The 19,958-nt window shown below is 33.9% G+C and overlaps 2 protein-coding genes across 4 annotated transcripts; both read left to right on the forward strand.

Annotated features, from left to right (window-relative positions):
• The first annotated feature begins 700 nt into the window (after positions 1-700).
• On the forward strand, positions 701-8,325 carry LOC105317700 (uncharacterized). 2 transcript variants are annotated; one of them, XR_010714701.1, is made up of 3 exons: positions 701-872; positions 1,358-7,744; positions 8,230-8,325. XR_010714701.1 is itself a non-coding variant. In XM_034479689.2 (2 exons), the coding sequence occupies exon 2, from the start codon at positions 1,482-1,484 to the stop codon at positions 7,344-7,346; it is 5,865 nt and encodes a 1,954-aa protein (XP_034335580.2). In that variant the 5' UTR covers positions 701-872; positions 1,358-1,481; the 3' UTR covers positions 7,347-8,116. The 2 variants fall into 2 exon arrangements, 1 of the variants encoding a protein (XP_034335580.2); XM_034479689.2 differs by lacking the exon at positions 8,230-8,325 and having other exon boundaries at positions 1,358-8,116.
• Positions 8,326-10,547: 2,222 nt separating this feature from the next.
• LOC105344993 (uncharacterized) lies at positions 10,548-17,896 on the forward strand. Of its 2 annotated transcripts, none has more exons than XM_066088514.1 (17): positions 10,548-10,708; positions 10,835-10,973; positions 11,217-11,330; positions 11,501-11,572; positions 12,397-12,500; positions 12,668-12,751; positions 12,870-12,962; positions 13,509-13,622; positions 13,919-14,120; positions 14,551-14,703; positions 14,935-15,020; positions 15,191-15,261; positions 15,337-15,464; positions 16,148-16,261; positions 16,651-16,764; positions 17,088-17,219; positions 17,621-17,896. In XM_066088514.1, exons 2-17 carry the CDS (start codon positions 10,862-10,864, stop codon positions 17,629-17,631), a joined length of 1,704 nt encoding a protein of 567 aa, XP_065944586.1. In that variant the 5' UTR covers positions 10,548-10,708; positions 10,835-10,861; the 3' UTR covers positions 17,632-17,896. The 2 variants fall into 2 exon arrangements, with proteins under 2 accessions (XP_065944586.1, XP_011451253.3); XM_011452951.4 differs by having other exon boundaries at positions 10,852-10,973.
• Positions 17,897-19,958: the final 2,062 nt, after the last annotated feature.

Here is a 19,958-nt window from a genome sequence, read left to right on the forward strand (position 1 = left end):
AATATTTAATATTTTACTTCTTAATTAGTATAATGAAATTGTTTATATGTCAAACAAACTTAAAAGTTATAGAGTTGGGTTGATAAAAAAAAAGTACAGCCATTAGATTACATTTCCATTGTTTAGTTTTCTATATCACACCTGCGTAATATAGTCATATAAATAAACACTATTAGATAGTGCTCCTAAAGGTTAACAAAAGAACAACTTTTATGGGTGCTAAAATGCTCAGTTCTGACAAAAAAGTACAACTTCCACTCGTCTCTTTACATATTGAGAAAACGTGTAACCGGAAACTGATTAGTTTTCCGTTCTGTGCTTCACTGCTGTCGTTTTGGACTTCGGTCACAGATCTATAAAATTGTTTTCGAACCACCAACATGAAGAATACAAATCGTACTACTTTAACTATTGTCCTGTTTCTTTGTCTTCATAGGTTGACTGTCGACTTTAACTATTTTTTTGGGTAACCTTGTTACTTTTACGTGATTCATTATTTACTTTATCAGTATCTGATTCATCTTCTTCTAAGTTGTTTGTTACTAGGTGCATGAACCTCTTTCTATTAAATCATATCTTCTGCTATGTTTTCTATCATGCTGTAGAGCAGTCGTAAAACGGTTTTGTGATAGTCCTAAAATTAATACAAAACAAAACTTCTTGAGTTTGTAAACGATTGTGTTTGTAATGTGTATGTAGTGGAACCAAGAGTTATCTCTCTTGATCTTGTATTGTGCAGTCTGAGAGTTATTCCTCTTTATGTGGAACTCTTCTATGTTCAGTTTTTCACGCTGTGTACGTGCGGTCCCGCCGCAGTGCTACACATTTTCTATACCAACATATTCCATGTTTCATCCTTGTCCCCTCAAATTGTAAGTATCATATGCATTTAGATATATGAAATATTCATTTTATTTGTTGTTTTTGCCATGACATGTTTATAAAAGCAAACATAAGCACCCTCGTAATGACTGTTACTGTAGTAGGTTGTAGGCGCCATATTTTCTCGTGTTTACATTTGTTGATGTTAAACATATAAGGATACCTTCATCATTTATATGATTTACTGGTCATTAATAAGTACACAGCACACCTATTAAGTGTGAATTCTATGTTTATATTTTTCAATTAAATTATTTTCCCTTTTTTACCTATATTCCATAATTTCCCTCGGGCTACTGTTTCAATACTGGGTGCACATTTTGGAATTCGTCTATTTTGATATTTGTCAATTTGTTTCTTATGAGAACTATGATATATATACATATATGATATAAATGTAATATTGTATGAATTGTTAAAATGTCAGTTTGAATATTATCCCATGTATTTATAAATTGTTTATAATTTGTTTCAGCAATTTACCACTTCAGATCTACATCAGATCTACATTCAATAAAGATTACCAATAGTTATTGAATCTGGTTATACTTGCTGTTTTTCAAACAGTACAGTAAATTGAATTTACACACCAAGGAAACATGGCTACTGGAGGGCTCCCCTTACCACGGAACAGTGATTCCCAGAACGAGATTGAAGAAACCAACACCTCTACCAAGGATAAACGTGATGTTATCTTGAGTGAAAAAGGACTCTTAGTATTTGAAGAAGAAAGTTCCAAATATAAAAAACCTATATTCGAAACATGGGGGAAAGTTGAGAAATGCATTTTACGAGTGCAAAAATGTGACAGAACTATTGAACAATATCAAATCTTACAGAGTGATATAGAGAACACATTCAGTGAGTTTCACAACAGCATTAAACAATACCTTGTCTTTCTACAAAGACACTCCAGAAGTGAACAAGGTAAAAGCGAGATGAAACGATGTACCGAGGACTTCGAGAAAGGAAAGTCAGTGGTTTACAAGGCCTTAGACAACATTAAAGCTGCAAAATTAGATCTCTTAGAAACAGCCTCAGAAATATCAACAACCAGCACTGAGAGGAAAAGAAGAAAAGAGCGGAAGTTGGAAGTAATGAAAAAAGAAGCAGAGCTAAGAAAACAGAAACTTCGCCTTGAGGAAGATGAATCAATACGCATAGCTGAAATGAACAGAAAAAAGTGTGAATTGGACATTGACTTAGATTTACTGAAACAAGAACAGAGTGCTAGTGATGATGAACTTTCAATGGAGCAAGACCTTGCGGACATTGAGAGAGAAAGTTCAGGGCAACGAACACAGAAGTTTGTGGAAAACAACCCTTCCAATCCTGTTGATGTCCAGATACCCACAACTGAATCGCCTCATGTGCTATCTGAAATGGCCCTGCTTATGATTAAAAAGCAAATGCTTCCTGAACGTTTTTCAAACTTTGATGACTCGCCAGATTCGTACAATGCCTGGAAGGAAACATTTACCAATATTATCAGTGAACTAAAAGTTTCCTGTAATGAAGAACTTGAGTTAATGTTAAATAGACTCACTGGCAATTCCAAACTTACAGCAATTGGAATTCGCAATGCAAATCCTGGGAAACCTAAGGAAGCACTTCAAATAATCTGGAAAAGACTTGATGAGATGTACGGGAGACCAGAAATGATCGAAGCGTCGATACGTCACCAGCTAGAAAACTTCCGACCAGTGACATCAGCTGAAAACAAACGCCTGTATGACTTGTTAAACATTCTCATTAAGATAGAATCACTGATGGCCAATTCAACATTTTCTACAAGCCTTTCTTATTTTAACTCGTCCATTGGAGTGAATCCTATCATCAACAAATTACCATTTCACCTGCAGGAAAAATGGATCGCCAAAGCCTCCAATTACAAAAAGTTAAACAAAGTGCCGTTCCCACCATTTTCATATTTTGTGACATTTGTACGTGAAATGAGTGAAATCAGAAATGATCCGGCATTTGTATTCACCAACAGTCGACAACCAGCTCTCAAGAGACCGGTATACTCTAAAAAGTCTGAGGTGTCAACAGACAACAACAACAACGCCCGCTGTCCATATCATAAGGCAGATCATAGCATTCATGATTGTAGAGCCTTCCGTGCAAAACCGTTCTTTGAACGCAAGAACTTCTTGCAAAGCAAAAACATTTGTACTAGATGTTGCACCTCAACTAGTCATACAGCAAAAGACTGTCAAGTCAAAATCCAATGCACTGCTTGTGGGAGTGTTTATCATACGACTGCTTTGCATATAAACAAAGGTCCATCATCAAGCCCAAGCATGCATGGCGGGGAGAAAATGTATAACTCAGCTCTACAAACCATGAAGTCAGAAACAGACAACATATCGCCTGTACCTATGAAAGCTTCAACAAACACTAGTGTCAAGTGTACTACATTCTGTGGTGACCATTATCAAGGCAGATCATGCAGCAAAATTTTCCTTGTGGATGTATTTCACACAGACTGTCCTAACAACATGTATCGTGTTTACGCAATCGTGGATGACCAATGTAACCAGTCTCTTGCATCTCCAGAACTATTTGATGCCTTGAACATTATGTCCTCACCCATTCATTACACTTTGACAACATGTATGGGAAAGACAGCCCAAAATGGTCGGCAAGCACATAGTATGAAGATACGATCATTGGACACAGCTGTGACAATGGACCTTCCTCTTCTGATGGAATGTGATGACATCCCTAACGAAACCTCTGAAATTCCTACACCAGAAGTTGCTAAGAGCTACCCTCACCTTCTCAGAATTGCATCTAGTATACCTGAGTTTGATGTGAATTCAAAAATACAGCTCCTTATTGGTAGAGACTTGATTGAGGCCCATCACATTGAAGAGCAGATCACTGGACCTCGAGGGGAACCATTCGCTCAAAGACTTAGTCTTGGTTGGGCTATAATTGGTGAAGTTTGTCTCGGTAGACTTCATAGAAGAACCTCCGTGAATGTCAACAAAGTGTCTATTCTCAATGATGGTAGAGTTACGTGCAGTCAACCGTGTCAGAACAACATTGATGTGAAAGAGCAAACACTTGTGTCTAACTATATAATTGGTGAGCGTGACTTTCAATTTCATGGTGAAGATGTCTTCATGAAGACCCCTGAAGATGATTGTACTGGTTTATCGGTAGAAGACAGACTATTCCTAAAGTTGATGGATAGATCATTCACTAAAGACAAGGACGGCATGTGGAGTGCACCTCTTCCTTTTCGAGAGAACCAACCTGATCTTCCTAACAACAGACCTCAGGCATTACATCGAGCTCAGATACTACACAACAGTTTACAGAGAGATACAGAAAAGAAGAGACAGTTTGTGAAATTCATGGAGAAAGTTCTAAACAGTGGAGCAGCAGAAGTTGCGCCACCTCCAACAAGCACAGGTTGCTGGTACCTACCTTTGTTTGGCGTTCGCAACCCAAAGAAACCAGATCAAATAAGAGGCGTTTTTGATTCGTCAGCTAAGTATGGTGGAGTTTCCCTCAATTCAGTACTCATGTCTGGTCCAGACATGATCAACAGTCTTCTTGGGATCTTGCTTCGCTTTAGGAAGGATGAGGTGGCGATGGCAGCAGATATAGAGCAGATGTTTTACCGATTTCGTGTTGATGAAGACCACCGCAATTACCTACGCTTCTTTTGGTATAAAGAAAACAACCCAGATGACATCATGATAGAGTACAGAATGACTTCACATGTATTCGGCAACAGTCCATCGCCTGCTATTGCATCTTATGGACTCCTTAAGACTGTCGAACACGCTGAACGAGATGTGAAAAACTTTGTACATCATAACTTCTACGTTGATGACGGGTTAATCTCTTTACCAAATGAATCAGATGCTATCAGCCTGATGAAGCGTACTCAGTCAACCATGAAACAGGAAGGTCAGATTCGTCTTCACAAAATCACGTCCAACAAACAAGCTGTGATGGACGCCTTTGATGTCAGTGATCATGGAGAACAGCTGAAAGAAATAGATAGTGATGACATGATACACAGATCTCTTGGGCTTTGTTGGAGACTGAAGGACGATACTTTTGTGTTTACGGTACCTACTGAAGAGAAGCCTTTTACTCGTCGCGGTCTGCTCTCAACTGTAAACAGCCTATTCGACCCATTAGGTTTCATATCACCAATCATCATCAGCGGTAAAATACTTCTCCGAGAATGCACACCTGAAGGAGTTGACTGGGATGAACCATTACCTGTCAATAATCTTCAAAAGTGGAAGGAGTGGCAATCGTCTCTTCACTGTCTCAGTGATATCGCCATTCCCCGTATGATGTCTCACACCTCTGTTAGTTCAGCTCAGACAGCAGAAGTTCACATATTCTCAGATGCTTCAGAAAAGGCAATAGCAGCATCAGCATATATAAAAACTGTAAGTGATGGACAAACAAGCGTTCGATTCATCATGGGAAGAAGCAAGTTAGCACCTCTTAATGGCCACACCATTCCTCGCCTAGAGTTGTGTGGAGCTGTCTTAGCAACGGAACTCGCAGAGATCATATCTGTACAACTTGGCATCCCATTGCAAATCATGAGATATTACACAGATAGCAGAGTTGTGTTAGGCTACATTGGTAATAGGACTCGAAGATTTTACACCTATGTAAGCAACCGAGTTGATCGTATTCTACGAATATCTAATGCCAATCAATGGAACTTCATTTCCAGTGAAAAGAATCCTGCAGATTCTTGTACAAGATGCAACACTAACGTGATCAATATTATGCAGTTACCATGGATTACTGGTCCACAATGGTTGTGTGATGTGACGGAAATGAAACCTACACAGTTTCCACTTGTTGAACCTGATAGTGACAGAGAAGTCCGTCCAATCGATAGACCAGTAATATGTTCACAAACTGATGTTACCATTACAACAACAGGATCTGATCTCATTACCAAGAAATTTGATCGATTTGATCGTTGGAGTTGTCTCATTGTGGGCATTGCTTGTCTCAAGCGAGTTTGCCGCAGGTTTAGAGCTTGTCGTGACCAGAAACCTATGCAACTTACCCGTTATGATGAAATTCGTGAAGCAGAGACCTTTGTCCTAAAACAGATTCAACAAGAATTCTTCTCTAAAGAGATAAACAGTTTAAAGTCTGGAAAACCTTTGAACAAAGACACAAGTATATCCACACTTGCACCATTCTTAGATGAAAATGGACTAATGTGTGTTGGTGGAAGATTGAACAAAGCTGCTGGAATTTTACCATCAAAGGAAATCAATCCAATTATTCTTCCCAAGAACAGTCATATCTCTGTTCTTTTGATTCGTCATTTTCACGAGCAAGTCAAACATCAGGGGAGATTATTCACTGAAGGTGCACTTCGTACGGCAGGTTATTGGATCCTGGGAGGCAAGCGCATGATTTCATCTTTCATTCACACTTGCGTGACTTGTCGAAAACTTCGCCGTGGCCTTGAAACACAGATGATGGCAGACTTACCAGAGGACAGAATCACACCAGGCCCAGCTTTCACATCTGTTGGAATTGATGTCTTCGGACCATGGGAAGTCTGTACCCGCAGAACTAGAGGAGGAGCTGCAAACAGCAAGAGATGGGGACTGATGTTTACCTGTTTAACATCAAGAGCGGCTCACATAGAGGTTATTGAAGAGATGTCGAGTTCATGTTTTATAAATGCACTGCGTAGATTTCTATCACTCCGTGGCCCAGTGAAGATAATAAGATCTGACCGAGGCACCAATTTCATTGGAGCTGCTGAGGAAATGAGAGTGAACACGATAAAAGTAGAAGAGGGACCAGTTCAACAGTTCCTGGACAAATCCTACATCACCTGGATTTTCAATGTCCCACATTCCTCCCATATGGGTGGTGTCTGGGAGCGAGTCATAGGAATGACAAGGAAAATCCTCGATTCAATGCTTTTGGAATCTAGTGGTAAACCTCTAACACATGAGACATTAGCAACATTTTTATGTGAAGTTTGTGCCATCATAAACTCTAGACCAATAACACCGATACCTTCGGATCCAAATGACCCAATGATTCTTACACCAACTATGATTCTCACCGGAAAAGTTGATTTCCTACCAGTCGTGTCTGATTCACTCAGTCTACAAGACGTTTACAGAGCGCAATGGAAACGTGTCCAAATCCTTGCAGATATTTTCTGGAATCAGTGGCGTAAGCAGTATCTATCTATCCTACAAAGTAGACGTAAGTGGAAAAGCAAAACCAGAAACGTTAAAGTAGATGATGTGGTACTGTTGAAAGATCCCGCTGAGCACCGGAACAACTGGCCAACTGGTATTATTGACCGCGTATTTCCAAGTGACGATGGAATCGTGAGAAAAGTTGTTGTGCGAACTATTCGAGCAGGAAAACCAACATTTTACATTCGACCAATTCATGATCTCGTGTTGCTAATAGAAAGTGAACAGTGACTAGATGTGAACTGTAACTTATGGACTGTGAATAATGGACTGTAACTTATGGACTGTGAATAATGGACTGTTAACAATGAATTTGTAAACATTGACTTGTATTATGATTCATGTATCAAGTGATCACGAGATGTATTGTTTATCAACTAGTTTATCACAATTTTGAAATGTTTTGTGCATGCATATGAGTAGTGGCATCTCAAAGATGCCAGGCGGGGAGTGTAGTGGAACCAAGAGTTATCTCTCTTGATCTTGTATTGTGCAGTCTGAGAGTTATTCCTCTTTATGTGGAACTCTTCTATGTTCAGTTTTTCACGCTGTGTACGTGCGGTCCCGCCGCAGTGCTACACATTTTCTATACCAACATATTCCATGTTTCATCCTTGTCCCCTCAAATTGTAAGTATCATATGCATTTAGATATATGAAATATTCATTTTATTTGTTGTTTTTGCCATGACATGTTTATAAAAGCAAACATAAGCACCCTCGTAATGACTGTTACTGTAGTAGGTTGTAGGCGCCATATTTTCTCGTGTTTACATTTGTTGATGTTAAACATATAAGGATACCTTCATCATTTATATGATTTACTGGTCATTAATAAGTACACAGCACACCTATTAAGTGTGAATTCTATGTTTATATTTTTCAATTAAATTATTTTCCCTTTTTTACCTATATTCCATAATTTCCCTCGGGCTACTGTTTCAATACTGGGTGCACATTTTGGAATTCGTCTATTTTGATATTTGTCAATTTGTTTCTTATGAGAACTATGATATATATACATATATGATATAAATGTAATATTGTATGAATTGTTAAAATGTCAGTTTGAATATTATCCCATGTATTTATAAATTGTTTATAATTTGTTTCAGCAATTTACCACTTCAGATCTACATCAGATCTACATTCAATAAAGATTACCAATAGTTATTGAATCTGGTTATACTTGCTGTTTTTCAAACAGTACAGTGTATGTATAATAATACAAATAAAAATATACGAAATAGAACGCCTGTGCAACATAAAAGGTAAATTGCTTTGCATTTAAATTGTACATATTTTGAAATAAAATTTTTAGATAATGCAAACATTGTGACGCCGGCAACATTTCTTTTATCATTTTCAGAACTTAAATATCTTATAAAATTTTTGATGTTGCTACAAAATGTAAAATGTAAGATTTTGAATGAAATAACAATGGAAAATAAGGTTTCTATTTTTCGTTTAAATAATTTAACTTGGAAAGAGAGAAAGGGAACAGTTCTAGAAGCGTGTGTTACAACCAAGGATATGTGTTAAGGATGGCGGACCCAATTCATTTCCATAATAGATTTTCTATTCAAATTTTTATATAATGTTAATCAGTTAATGGTGAGTTAAAATCAATACAAAATATACATTATCATCGACTACCTTATTTTACTGGGGGCGTTTCAAAATTTGGGTACGAAATCCTCAGATATAATATAAAGTAATGGGAACTTTCTGGGGTGTGGTATAAAAACTGATATTTTAAAAACTTTGCGATAGATGTTTTTACTCTAATCAAACTATAATATGAAGAAGTCAATTAGCTTACCGATGAACAGAAAATATGTAGTGATTGACTTAAATTTTTGAGGGGCTGTGTCAAAGTTTCATGCATGGTTCATTTTTCTTCAGAAAGATCATTGAAAAAGGACATTACCTGCTATATGCAAAAATATTGCTAGGTTAAAATATAAATTCAATATCTACCAGATAATAACACTATAAACTACATTTGGCCGTTTTAGGATTTATAATCCGTGGAAATATAACGCACTTATCGCAAACAGAGAAAATTCGGACTAATTTTTTTTCCCTTTCTTTTTCTTTTCTCCACTTAAGATATTTCGGCATCACAAATTATGTTTAGTAGAATGAAAACCTTATTATTTTTTTTCTTATTCTGATGTACGTAAGTACGACAGTCATATTCATAGCATATGCGCGGATTTCTGCGCAGAGGTATGAAATCCTGAATTGGGTTCGTCGTCCTTTAATCCTAATACAACAGAAATAGTTAACATTGAGGCAAGATACAATATTCTGGCGCCGTTTGTACCCATACAGAGAGAATTTAAGCGTCTCTTTAGATGGTTGAGGCGAGAAATCTTATGAAAATTGTATGTCATGTCAGTAGCCTTAATTACATTAGTTACATAGTTTTTAGTTGAGCTAATGTAATTTATACCTGGTCAGCAAATTTCCAATGGGGTGAGCTAGGCAATGAAAATTGGACGATTTATATTTATGTTACAATTTTCAAATTGGAACGAAAACATGACGTCATAAAATCCTAATTATGACGTCAAAGTACTCAAAGAGAGATTTATTTCGTTCTAACGGTGTATGAAATAGATATAAATGGTCTTCAAGTGATTGCTCTTAACCAATAATTATGTTAAAATTTACCAGAAGGTAAGACCCTCATACACATATACACACATATATATAAAGACAGAAAAAAGTATTTCATTTTTATGGATTTATCAATTAAGCACTTTCCTTTAATACTTTGAATTACAACATTTTAAAAGATCTGATTTTCCAAATTTTAATTGGCGGGCTTACATTTATCCCAATGATACACATATTGCCAAAATGTTAATTCCATTGTCATAAGGTGACAGCCTCCATAAGCAGAAACACATTTTCCCACAATTATGATTAAGGAAAACGCTAGAAAGTTTTATGTAGATGTCAGCTTAGCCTTTAACAAAGTTCCTTTTTTGTATTCTAATATTAATTCGTTAAGTTGATATACAATTATTAGTAATAGATAAAGATGGTTATGACGTGTACTTGGAAAGCCAAACATATATACCCTCTTATGATTCCCCATTGCTCTAATGTTAATGTGGACAGACACAATGTAGTATCCCCATTTACGATCCCATTCAATAAAAAATACATTAATCAAGCAATATTTATTAACAAACTGGATCTTTAGTCCGTTGATTCGTGTAGGTTTTAAACGGAAAAATACTGTTTAAAATTCTGAAGCGACTGTCGGCCGCAAAGCGACCTTATTTAGAATAATCCTTTCATTATATATGATATGTAATAAATATCGGAAATTAAAAAACAACTGTATTTATATCCGAGTTTAATTAATTCTGATTTAAACAAGGAAACAAAAAATGCAATATAATATTTTGATTTGCTATGTTAAAACCATCTTGTTGCTGTCATTAGCAATATCAAGGAGCAGTCAATCCAAGCAGAGACATAAGTAAAATTGCTCGTTACAAATTATTTGCCACAACTGGGAAAATACACAGCTGGTTATATTTTGACCTCCAGTAATCTGGGTGGACATCTTTCACGGTAATCTATTTTCATTATTTCAAAGTTTTTTCGGAAAACAAAATGATAACAAATTCAAATTTTTCTTTTGGTGATAAAACTATTAAAGAAAGAAATATGACTACTGTTTTTTACGATCGTCAATAGGTTATTATAAATTCTAGCTTTGTGATCATGGAAACATGGATTAATGGTGTATCCGTTGCCTTTCTACTCGATACTTCAAGCAGTATGATAGGAGAGGGCTTTGAGCAAATGAAAAAAGTATTCCTGTCAATAATTCAGGGTAACTTCCGTTTGGCTACATTTACTAATGTCCAGTTACACCATACATCGACCTTAACGTTGATATTTATTTATGAGCTATGTTCAAATATTGTCATTTTAACTAAGACCTGATTAAACATGTAATTTTGTTTACAAATTTATCACTATCGTCATATTTGTTCCAAAACGAAATGATAAAAAGTTCATCTATCATTTGATATTATACACATATTAATAAGTTATAAATCTAATGAATTTTCAGAATACTCTGATGAGCCCTCAATAGATCATTGTGTTGCTGTCATAAGCTTTGGAAAAGAAGTACAAGTTTTACAAAAATACTCAAATGACTACAGCAATATGTTGCACATCTTAGGTGAGAAATTTTGTAAAATGTATGGTTTATCAATCAACATTTATATCATGTCACAGTAAACGTAAACTTAATACTATATCGTTAACAGTTAGGTTCAAAAAGTACTTCTTTAATTTTGATTACTTTCACAGCCCAATTTTAAACAATTTTTAAATAATGTGCTTTTTCAGATGACATAGAATGTGAGGGACCGTCATCATTAAAACAAGCACTTATGGCAGCGTACCCCTTCTTAAGATCAGGCAATATTTGTTTTATTATTTAATCAGATAATAAACCTGTACATGTATTTGTATAAGGCAGATGTTTAATTTTTCATAATTTTATTTTTTAAAACATTTGACTTAAAATTGGTGTATATTTTATTACAATTTAAGGATTTTATTCAATGTGTATAATTACTTGTTATAAACAAACAATACCATAACATAAAATATTAATGTTAAACATATTTTATACCGTTTGTCGGTATTCTGATTCGCCTATTTTCTTTAAATTTTTTTTATATAATTTTTTTTCTATGCTCATAATTCTGAATTTTAACCGGGTTTTCAAAGTAAAAGGCAGGTTATTTAAATGGTGAAAATGGCGGGCGGGCGGCTGCCAAAAGGGTACCCTTATTGTCCGGATAACTCCTCCTACAATTTTCAAGATAGGAAGTTGTTTTTTTGGATCAGTTGTACATATATTGGAGGTGTGCAAATTGCTAGGAACTTGATTTTATATATTTCATTAAAAAAAACCAGCTGTTGAACTTAATCATTTTTGGCAATAATATTTCATGTATCCCATTCCTCTGGATAGGTAGCGTTCATAAATTCAGTGTTTACAAATGGATTATGGATACTGTTCACACAAAAGTAAACCGATTTCGCTGTCTCATTTACAGCTTTTCTCTTGTTATGTATAATGTTATGAAGACTGTAAATTAAAATGTAATTTGAAAAAAAAAATCTAAAATACTGGCCATCGAATAAGAGAGAAAACCTTGTCATAGTAAACACGTCTATTTATCATAAGCTTTTATATTTATAGAATTCTGTAAAACACACTTGAACTTTTACAGGATTAAATGGGAGTTTTATTGGTCCATTCTACATCAATGCAAACCTGGTTATTATATCGGGGGGTGATGTATCCGGCGAAGACGAAAACGAAATAAATGACAAAGTATACATTAGCTATTTTTCATGATAATTTGAACAGAATCTTACATTAAAGTTTTAGTTTCGTTCAGTAAAATATAAAAACAACTAAGCCAGTGGGCGTATGTTTCATAAAAAAGTAATTCCTGTACACTTTCAAATCGGATTATTTACTTAAAATCATATTTGAAGCAAAGGGAAGTACTGTCTATGGCTAGACTAATTGGCTCAGAAAATCCGATTGTATGTGTACAAGTTGGCGACAACCCGGACAAGGTATATTTATCTCTTTTTTTTCTTTTTTTAGAAATAAGATAAGCCATATCTGAATACGCTTATTATTATATTTTGTTAACTGCACATTTTGTACATTCAGTTTCCTTTTACTTTGAAGCGTTTCTTAGGTGGAATTGCATTTTCATCGAGATATGGAAAGCTTTTAGATATTTACGAAGCGCCGCAGTTTGCACGATATCCTACAAATATGGTAAAGGCTTCCTATTTTAATTTACTTCACTTAATACATAAATGCATTTAACTATTAGTAAATATATTACAAGAATAATGTTTCATTACCTTAAATGAATGCAATTTATAAACAATAGTTGAAAATAAATAAATCAAATAATAAAGGTTCTATAAAAAACATTCTCGCAATACAAAAGCGATCCATCTATATGCCTAGCCCTTTAATATACAGATGATGGAGTGGAGGTTCATGTGCAAAAGAATGATTATACATGTAATGAAGTAGGCATGACCCTACGCTAATTGGTCACTTCCAGAGATTGCCAAAACTTGTTGCTTTTTTGTTTTGCTTCAAGAATAAGTTTCCTTCCTGGAAAATTTTAGAATAAACAATCAAATTAAAAGGTGGCCGAGAGGGTGGAGAAAAAATATGAGTGGACACCTGCAAGAATTTCACTGACCATAGATGAAGGAAATCAAAACCAATGTAGTTATAAAATGAATAAGTATACAAAAGCATAATATTCAACAAACTATATGCGACTTTTCAAATTTCTTTTATAAGGTCGTCGCATCAAAAATTATTGGCAGTGTTCCAACAACAAAATACTCTGTAGATGACGTAAGAGAAGCACTGAAGTCTAAAGAGGAGTTTGCATCAATAACAGAGAAGGATATAGTAAAAACATTCATTTCTAAGATAAAACGCTTCACGTTCTCATTTGAACTCATGTTGAAAAGTATCATGTAATTGTATTATGTGTCCTAATATTAGTTCTCATGACTTCTACCTTTTTTTTAATTGCTGCAAACGTTTAAGATTGTGAACCAAACATTGAAATGAATATTTAAACAGATGCAAAGATTTGCTGCGGGTTAAATGATATTCCAAAAAATTTGAAATGTAAATTATTGTTTCTAGCATACTTTTTTTTAGAGAACATCGCATCAGTTTTATCTTTATATTCCATACAGGGTGACATTTTTAAGATTCTGACCAACAGACATGCGTATGGGATTTTTTCTTGCCAGTCAAACTCCACTGATAATGATTTGCAGTTGGAAGGTGATCCTAGGTTTCCACCGATTGGAACGCGTGTCAGAAGAGGACCTTGTTGGCCATTTTCCAACCAGGATTCCTGCATGCCTGGAACAGTCATAGGTTATAGAAATGGTTGTAAGTACAGTTACATAAAAATAACCATGTATTTACGTTTATCGTGTTGTTCACCGATATTTATTGACTATTTAATTTTATTCTAATAGTTTGGAATAAAAATAATTTTTGAGTGCTGAACTTTAACCAATTAATTTTAACATCATCAACGAAAATCAGAAGAGAGCATTAAATAAATTTGATGAATCATTAACTGGAATCCTCTTTTGCGTTGATATGTATTATCAAGTTACAGTATTAAGTTAAGTCAATGATAAATATGTATATCATCATGTATTTATTTTTAAAAATGTCAAACAACAATTATATTTAGTTCTCAAATAAAAAATTTATAGTTTCAAATATAGATTCATTAATTTTTTTGAATATTGTACACACATGTATATGGATTTCATTTTAGTTTAATAAAGCTTAAAATGAACTGTTACAGATTCAAACTTACTAGTTGAATGGGATACAAGCATGGTATTTCCGTATCATTTTGACAAGTATGGGTTTCATCAAATATCTAATGTGGAGGTCTGTGACGTACCAAGAGTTCTACAAACAGAGAAAATTGCCGTAGGATGTCTTGTTCAGAGAGGTTCTACGATATGAAAACTATACAATGCAAACTTGAAAAAGAATTGGTTGTTAGAGAAGTGATCCTATACATGCTAATTTATTTACATAAAACTCATTTTTCAAAGTTTGGTGAACTACAGTTGTTATCAATATTTTATGAACTTTGAATGGTATTTTTTTTCTAACAGATAAGATAATATTCGTAAGAAGTGTACAAGGAATGTTTAAATATTATATAATTATCATCCAGGTCCAGACTGGAAGTGGTTTGACCAAGATGGCGGGAATGATAATATTGGGACGGTCTACAAAGTGAAGAGAGACAACACCATCTTTGTAACCTTCATATATTATTGTCAAACATTTTACTGACCAACAGCAACACGTGGTTGATTTTCTGTATTGTACTGAAATTGAAATACATATTGATGATTCTATTACAAATAGAAATACATGAAGATATCGTATGTGTTTGAAAACAAAATTTTCTTTGATTCTTTTATTAGGTACAATGGTTTAATGGTACAAAGGGAAACTACAGATTCGGATATGATAACAAATATGACGTTAAGGTCTGGTAAGTTAAATGACGCGTAAAATTAAGGTCACTTAATAGGTGATTGAAAAAAAAATTGTTAAATTTCTTTTTAAGTAACCCTCTTGATGAAAATGTTATGAAAAAACTTGAAAATCAACAAAGAGATTGGCACTCGGATGTTTTGAAGAGAAGGTTTCCAGTCTTCCACCTAATGTTCTTACATGCAGAGACTCTGAAAAAGGGTAATGTGAATTTTTTCTAACCGTAACCTGGTAGTTCGTAGAAAACGACAAATGTTTAAAATGCTAATAAGTCAAGTATGATTTTTTTGAAAAAAAATAGAACTACTGTATTACAATACTTTTAACGATATTGTTGTAATCATAATGCCTGCTATACATGTATCACAATTTACAAGACTATTTGATTTATGTCAAATAGAAATTCTTGTTATTTAATCAACTGAAATTGATATCATATATATAATATATTTAAATAATAATAATAATAATAATAAATAAATAATATTCACTAATTTGGAGCTCCAACTTTGCCTCAGCCCGAGCTTGAACTCACGACCTCTGGAACCCACTCTCCTAGCAGTGAGCGGCTACTCTGTTATCCACTTTCCCGTCAAGACAATAAAAATATCTTACTTTCAATGACGAACAGAAGCTAGCGCGCTGGCCGCGCACTACACTAAATCAAAGTGTGAATTTGACGATATGCATATTTTTAAAGCAATAGCTGCACGTCATCTAGTATAAAGTCATAGGTGTCACTCGCATTTCTTCAAGTATAATATTTTTGTGTTTTCATACATATTGATTACTATAATTAGACTTTTTGTTAGTTTTTAGGTGTTTATGTATCAAATTATATTCAAAAAATGGTAATTGCAACTAATCTTCCATTTTTTTCTAAGGCACAGAAGAATGGGATGAATTGTTAGAAGAAGGTCTAAAAGTTAATGAAAACACTTCGACAAATCTAAATACAAAGGAGGCTTATGGAGAAAAGGAGGACTCAACCTCTCAAAGTAATATTTGATAATAGGAACCAAAACTTGGTATCGTTTTATTATTCAGAGAGAGAAAAAAATAAAAGGCTTTTTATAGATGAATTTAAGAATGTTTTTTTCGTTTCAATCACCTTCAAAATATTCCTTGGTTAGTGTAAATCGAATATTGTTTTAAATACTGCACTTATTTTCATCATATATGTTTTAATTTCACGATATCCATATTTTATAGCAAAAGCTTCGCTCCATCTAATATTAATGTGACATAAACAGTGGTGTGATATTAAGTGTTTTATACGTATTGATTACTATCAATAATGAAACGGTAATATTTAGGTGTTAATGTGTCTATTAGAAATAAAGTTTAAAATTCATGATTTCAAAGAATATTTCAATATTTTCATCAGGTTCACAAACCGAGGATGAATTGTTAGACGAAGGTCAAATAGATCAGGAAAACACTTCGACGAATCAAAATACAGGGGAGGATTATGGAGAGCAGGAAAACTCGAACTCTAAAGGTAGTTCTAGAAAAATAGTCCTAGGTTCATGCATACCTATTTTTTGTCTATTATCTATTGTTATTGAAATAATTGCTCTAGACGCCGATTAACACTTATCGTAATCATCAAAGTCTTAATTTCACGATATGCATAATTTGAAAGCAATGCTGCACACTCTCTTGTGTGACGTCATAGATGTCATTCGCTTATACTTCTAGCATTATATTAACTTTTTTTATACGTTTTTATTATTTGCCTTTTGTCATTTAAGTAGATGTTTATGCATCCAGATTTATCAAAAAATTGATAAACTCAACTAATAATTCCAATTTGTTCGTAAGGCTCACAAGAAGAGGATGAATGTGATGAGAGTGAGAATGAGTTAGACGAAGGTCAAAAAATTCAGAAAAACACTTTGCAAAATCAGAATTCAGGACAGGATTATGAAGAACAGAATGACCCGAACTCTAAAGGTAATTTATGATAATGCGAAGAGAACTTTGGTATCTTTTTAATATTCAGAGAGAGGGAAATTTAGAAGGCCTATAGAAGAAAAATTAAAATGTGTTCTGTGGTGTTTAAAGAATCTTCAAAATATTCCTTGGTTCGTGTATATCTTATGTTGAAATAATTAAAGCTTGAAGCCGATTTAGCTAATGATCAAAAATGTTATGTTAAGTCATAAAAACATACAAAAAATTAAAAAAAAAACTTAATAGAAACCTCGAATGGGTATCGTTCTTGTGAAGACAAAAGAGAATTTTTAAGTGAACAGCAATTCAAATGTATAATTAGAGCTTTTTGTAAGATCTAGCTTTTATAGGCCTACTTCTTATGTAGTCCGTAATATTTTTTTCTTTTTTTGTACTTTAAGGTGAAGAGTGACGTTGTCCAAGATGAGTCGTATCAATATCAGTAGCACAGAATTGCAGAACACAAGACATCTCAGCTGATTCGTTCTCAATGTGGTCACCGATGCTTGTGATTGTGACCACATCATCTACGTCAATTTGATTAAAGAGATGACTTCTATTTTTGTTTTCCTATGAATGTTATGTAAATTGTGAATAATTATGTAATATTTTAATATAATCGTTACTTGTGCTATCATTTATATAGTGTACAAAATGAAAATAAACAAATAACAGAAGCAATTCATTTTTATGTAAAAGAATGATTTATAAATGATAACACTGGTTTTTTTCTTTATATTAAACATACATTTACTCTCAAGGGTTGTTAGAAAAGGTCGCGAACAAGTTCGATTGTGAGCGGGCTATTCGAATGATACCAGCGAAACCTTTCAGATTTAATCTTATTTTAAGAAACATGTAAAGATTTGATTTTTTAATTCACCAAATAATATACAGCTTAATTATTTTGACAATATATGCTTCACAGAGAATGTCAGGTTTTTTTGTACGCATTTCTCCTTATAAGATAATGACCGTTTAAGCGCATAAAAACAAAAGATATTTCATATGAAATCAAAATAACATATGAAGGTCATTTTGTGAAATTCTCAATAAAATTGAAGAATTTCTGATCGTGTTTTTCACCGAATTTGGACGAACAACGCTAATAAACTGAGTAAAAAAAACGTTCACGTCACTGGACATCTTGGAGCACTGAGCCTTCATTTGATTTTGTGTGCACTCAAGCAAATCTCCGATGAAGACCAAAGGTTCTTAGATGCTTCTTTTTTTATTAGACAAAGGTCTACAATTAGAATCACAGAGGTTGAAAAGATGGAAGAACTGATATTTTGAGCTTTTGCACACCAGCCCCCCCCCCCCTATGACCTTGATTTTGCACCTATGGATTTCGCTATATTTCCTTAATTATAATAATTATAATAATTGCAAGTTTTTATATAGCGCTTTTAAATTGCAATGCATTTCTCAAAGCGCTTTTACAATTATTACCCCAGCATACCTTAAAGCATTCCAGAGCCTTATTTAAAGTCAAAACTGCATGGAAAGAGCTTTTTCGACCTAAATGATATATGCCAAAAAGACATAATACAAAAACTTGACCAAAAAATGATGTGATCATGTGTTTTATAAATGGGTTCAATGACTTGGAAAGTGGGTGGACTGAAAGGTGTTTACTTAGAAAAAAGAGTAATAGATTTGATTTTCAGTTGTATGACGTAACCTGGTGTCGTGGAATTATACAATGCTCCGTAAATCTAATTCATGCATAGGAAAAATAGCAGTTGAAATAACTATGAAAGAAAAATACCGGTCGAAATATTTATTTTCAAAATATTAGTTATCGTAATAGAAGAAGTAAAATGCAAGGACTTTAGTACGGTTGTTTTTTGTACGTCTTTTCTAACAGAGAGAGAGAGAAAGAGAGAGAGAGAGAGAGAGAGAGTTTAATAACAAAGTAACATTATATTCTAAATATTAATCGAGCGATAGAATTCCACAACCTTAATAACACTCGGAAGGAGAATATCGTTTAAAAACAGAGAAAGTGCTGTAATGCCTATCATTATACACAAACTAAAGATTTCGTTTACAACGTACATAATTACCATGGAGTTATAAGAAAGATACAAAGCCCACAATTTGTCTTTCATGTAAACAAGGCTTGTGCCCTGTTTTTGTTTACATTTGTTTTGTCTATCTTTTTATTCATTTTAATTATATATATAGTTTAGTAGTTCAAATGTTTTACACATTCATTTTTGGTCTAAAACTTATATGATATAAATTAACAACAGAGAATTCTAGTACATGTAATATATCATAAGGATTTAAGAAAGTGCCAAAAGTTTGCTTTCAAATATGTGAATTCTTATGTTCGGGATTTTTTCCGGGGGAAATTGGATCCTGATGGATTTTTTTAGGGAACTCTAGCAGTCTCTATGTCAGGTCCCTTTTTAGGGGGAAAGTCTGACACACTTCTTATAACATCGATAAACATAAAGCAACATATCCGCCTACAGATAGCACCTGTTCAACAACCGTTTACTAAAATTAATGTTTATCGGCATGATTCCACCTTACTGGTCATAGATTATGACACGCAGGTCGTTTTAAAAAGAAATCCAAAATTATATTATTGTTAGGCCATTGAATGATTCAATGTCATTTAGTTTTAAAAAATACAAGTCGCAGGGCCATAAATCTTGTCTCAATTTTCTACGATATATTCCTTGTAAAAGTGAGACTGAGATAAAAGGGAACTCGTCTGAGTTTTAT

The sequence above is a fragment of the Magallana gigas genome, chromosome 6 (genome assembly GCF_963853765.1).
Source record: "Magallana gigas chromosome 6, xbMagGiga1.1, whole genome shotgun sequence".
Lineage (NCBI taxonomy): Eukaryota > Metazoa > Mollusca > Bivalvia > Ostreida > Ostreidae > Magallana > Magallana gigas.

What these genes read in the sequence shown, in the direction of transcription:
- LOC105317700 (XM_034479689.2), top strand. Translation starts at nt 1,482, where the DNA reads ATGGCTACTGGAGGGCTCCCCTTACCACGGAACAGTGATTCCCAGAAC.
- LOC105344993 (XM_066088514.1), top strand. Translation starts at nt 10,862, where the DNA reads ATGGAAACATGGATTAATGGTGTATCCGTTGCCTTTCTACTCGATACT. An exon ending in CACGATATCCTACAAATATG is followed by an intron (nt 12,963 to 13,508) that starts GTAAAGGCTTCC and finishes TTCTTTTATAAG; the next exon opens with GTCGTCGCATCAAAAATTAT. An exon ending in CAATAACAGAGAAGGATATA is followed by an intron (nt 13,623 to 13,918) that starts GTAAAAACATTC and finishes TATTCCATACAG; the next exon opens with GGTGACATTTTTAAGATTCT.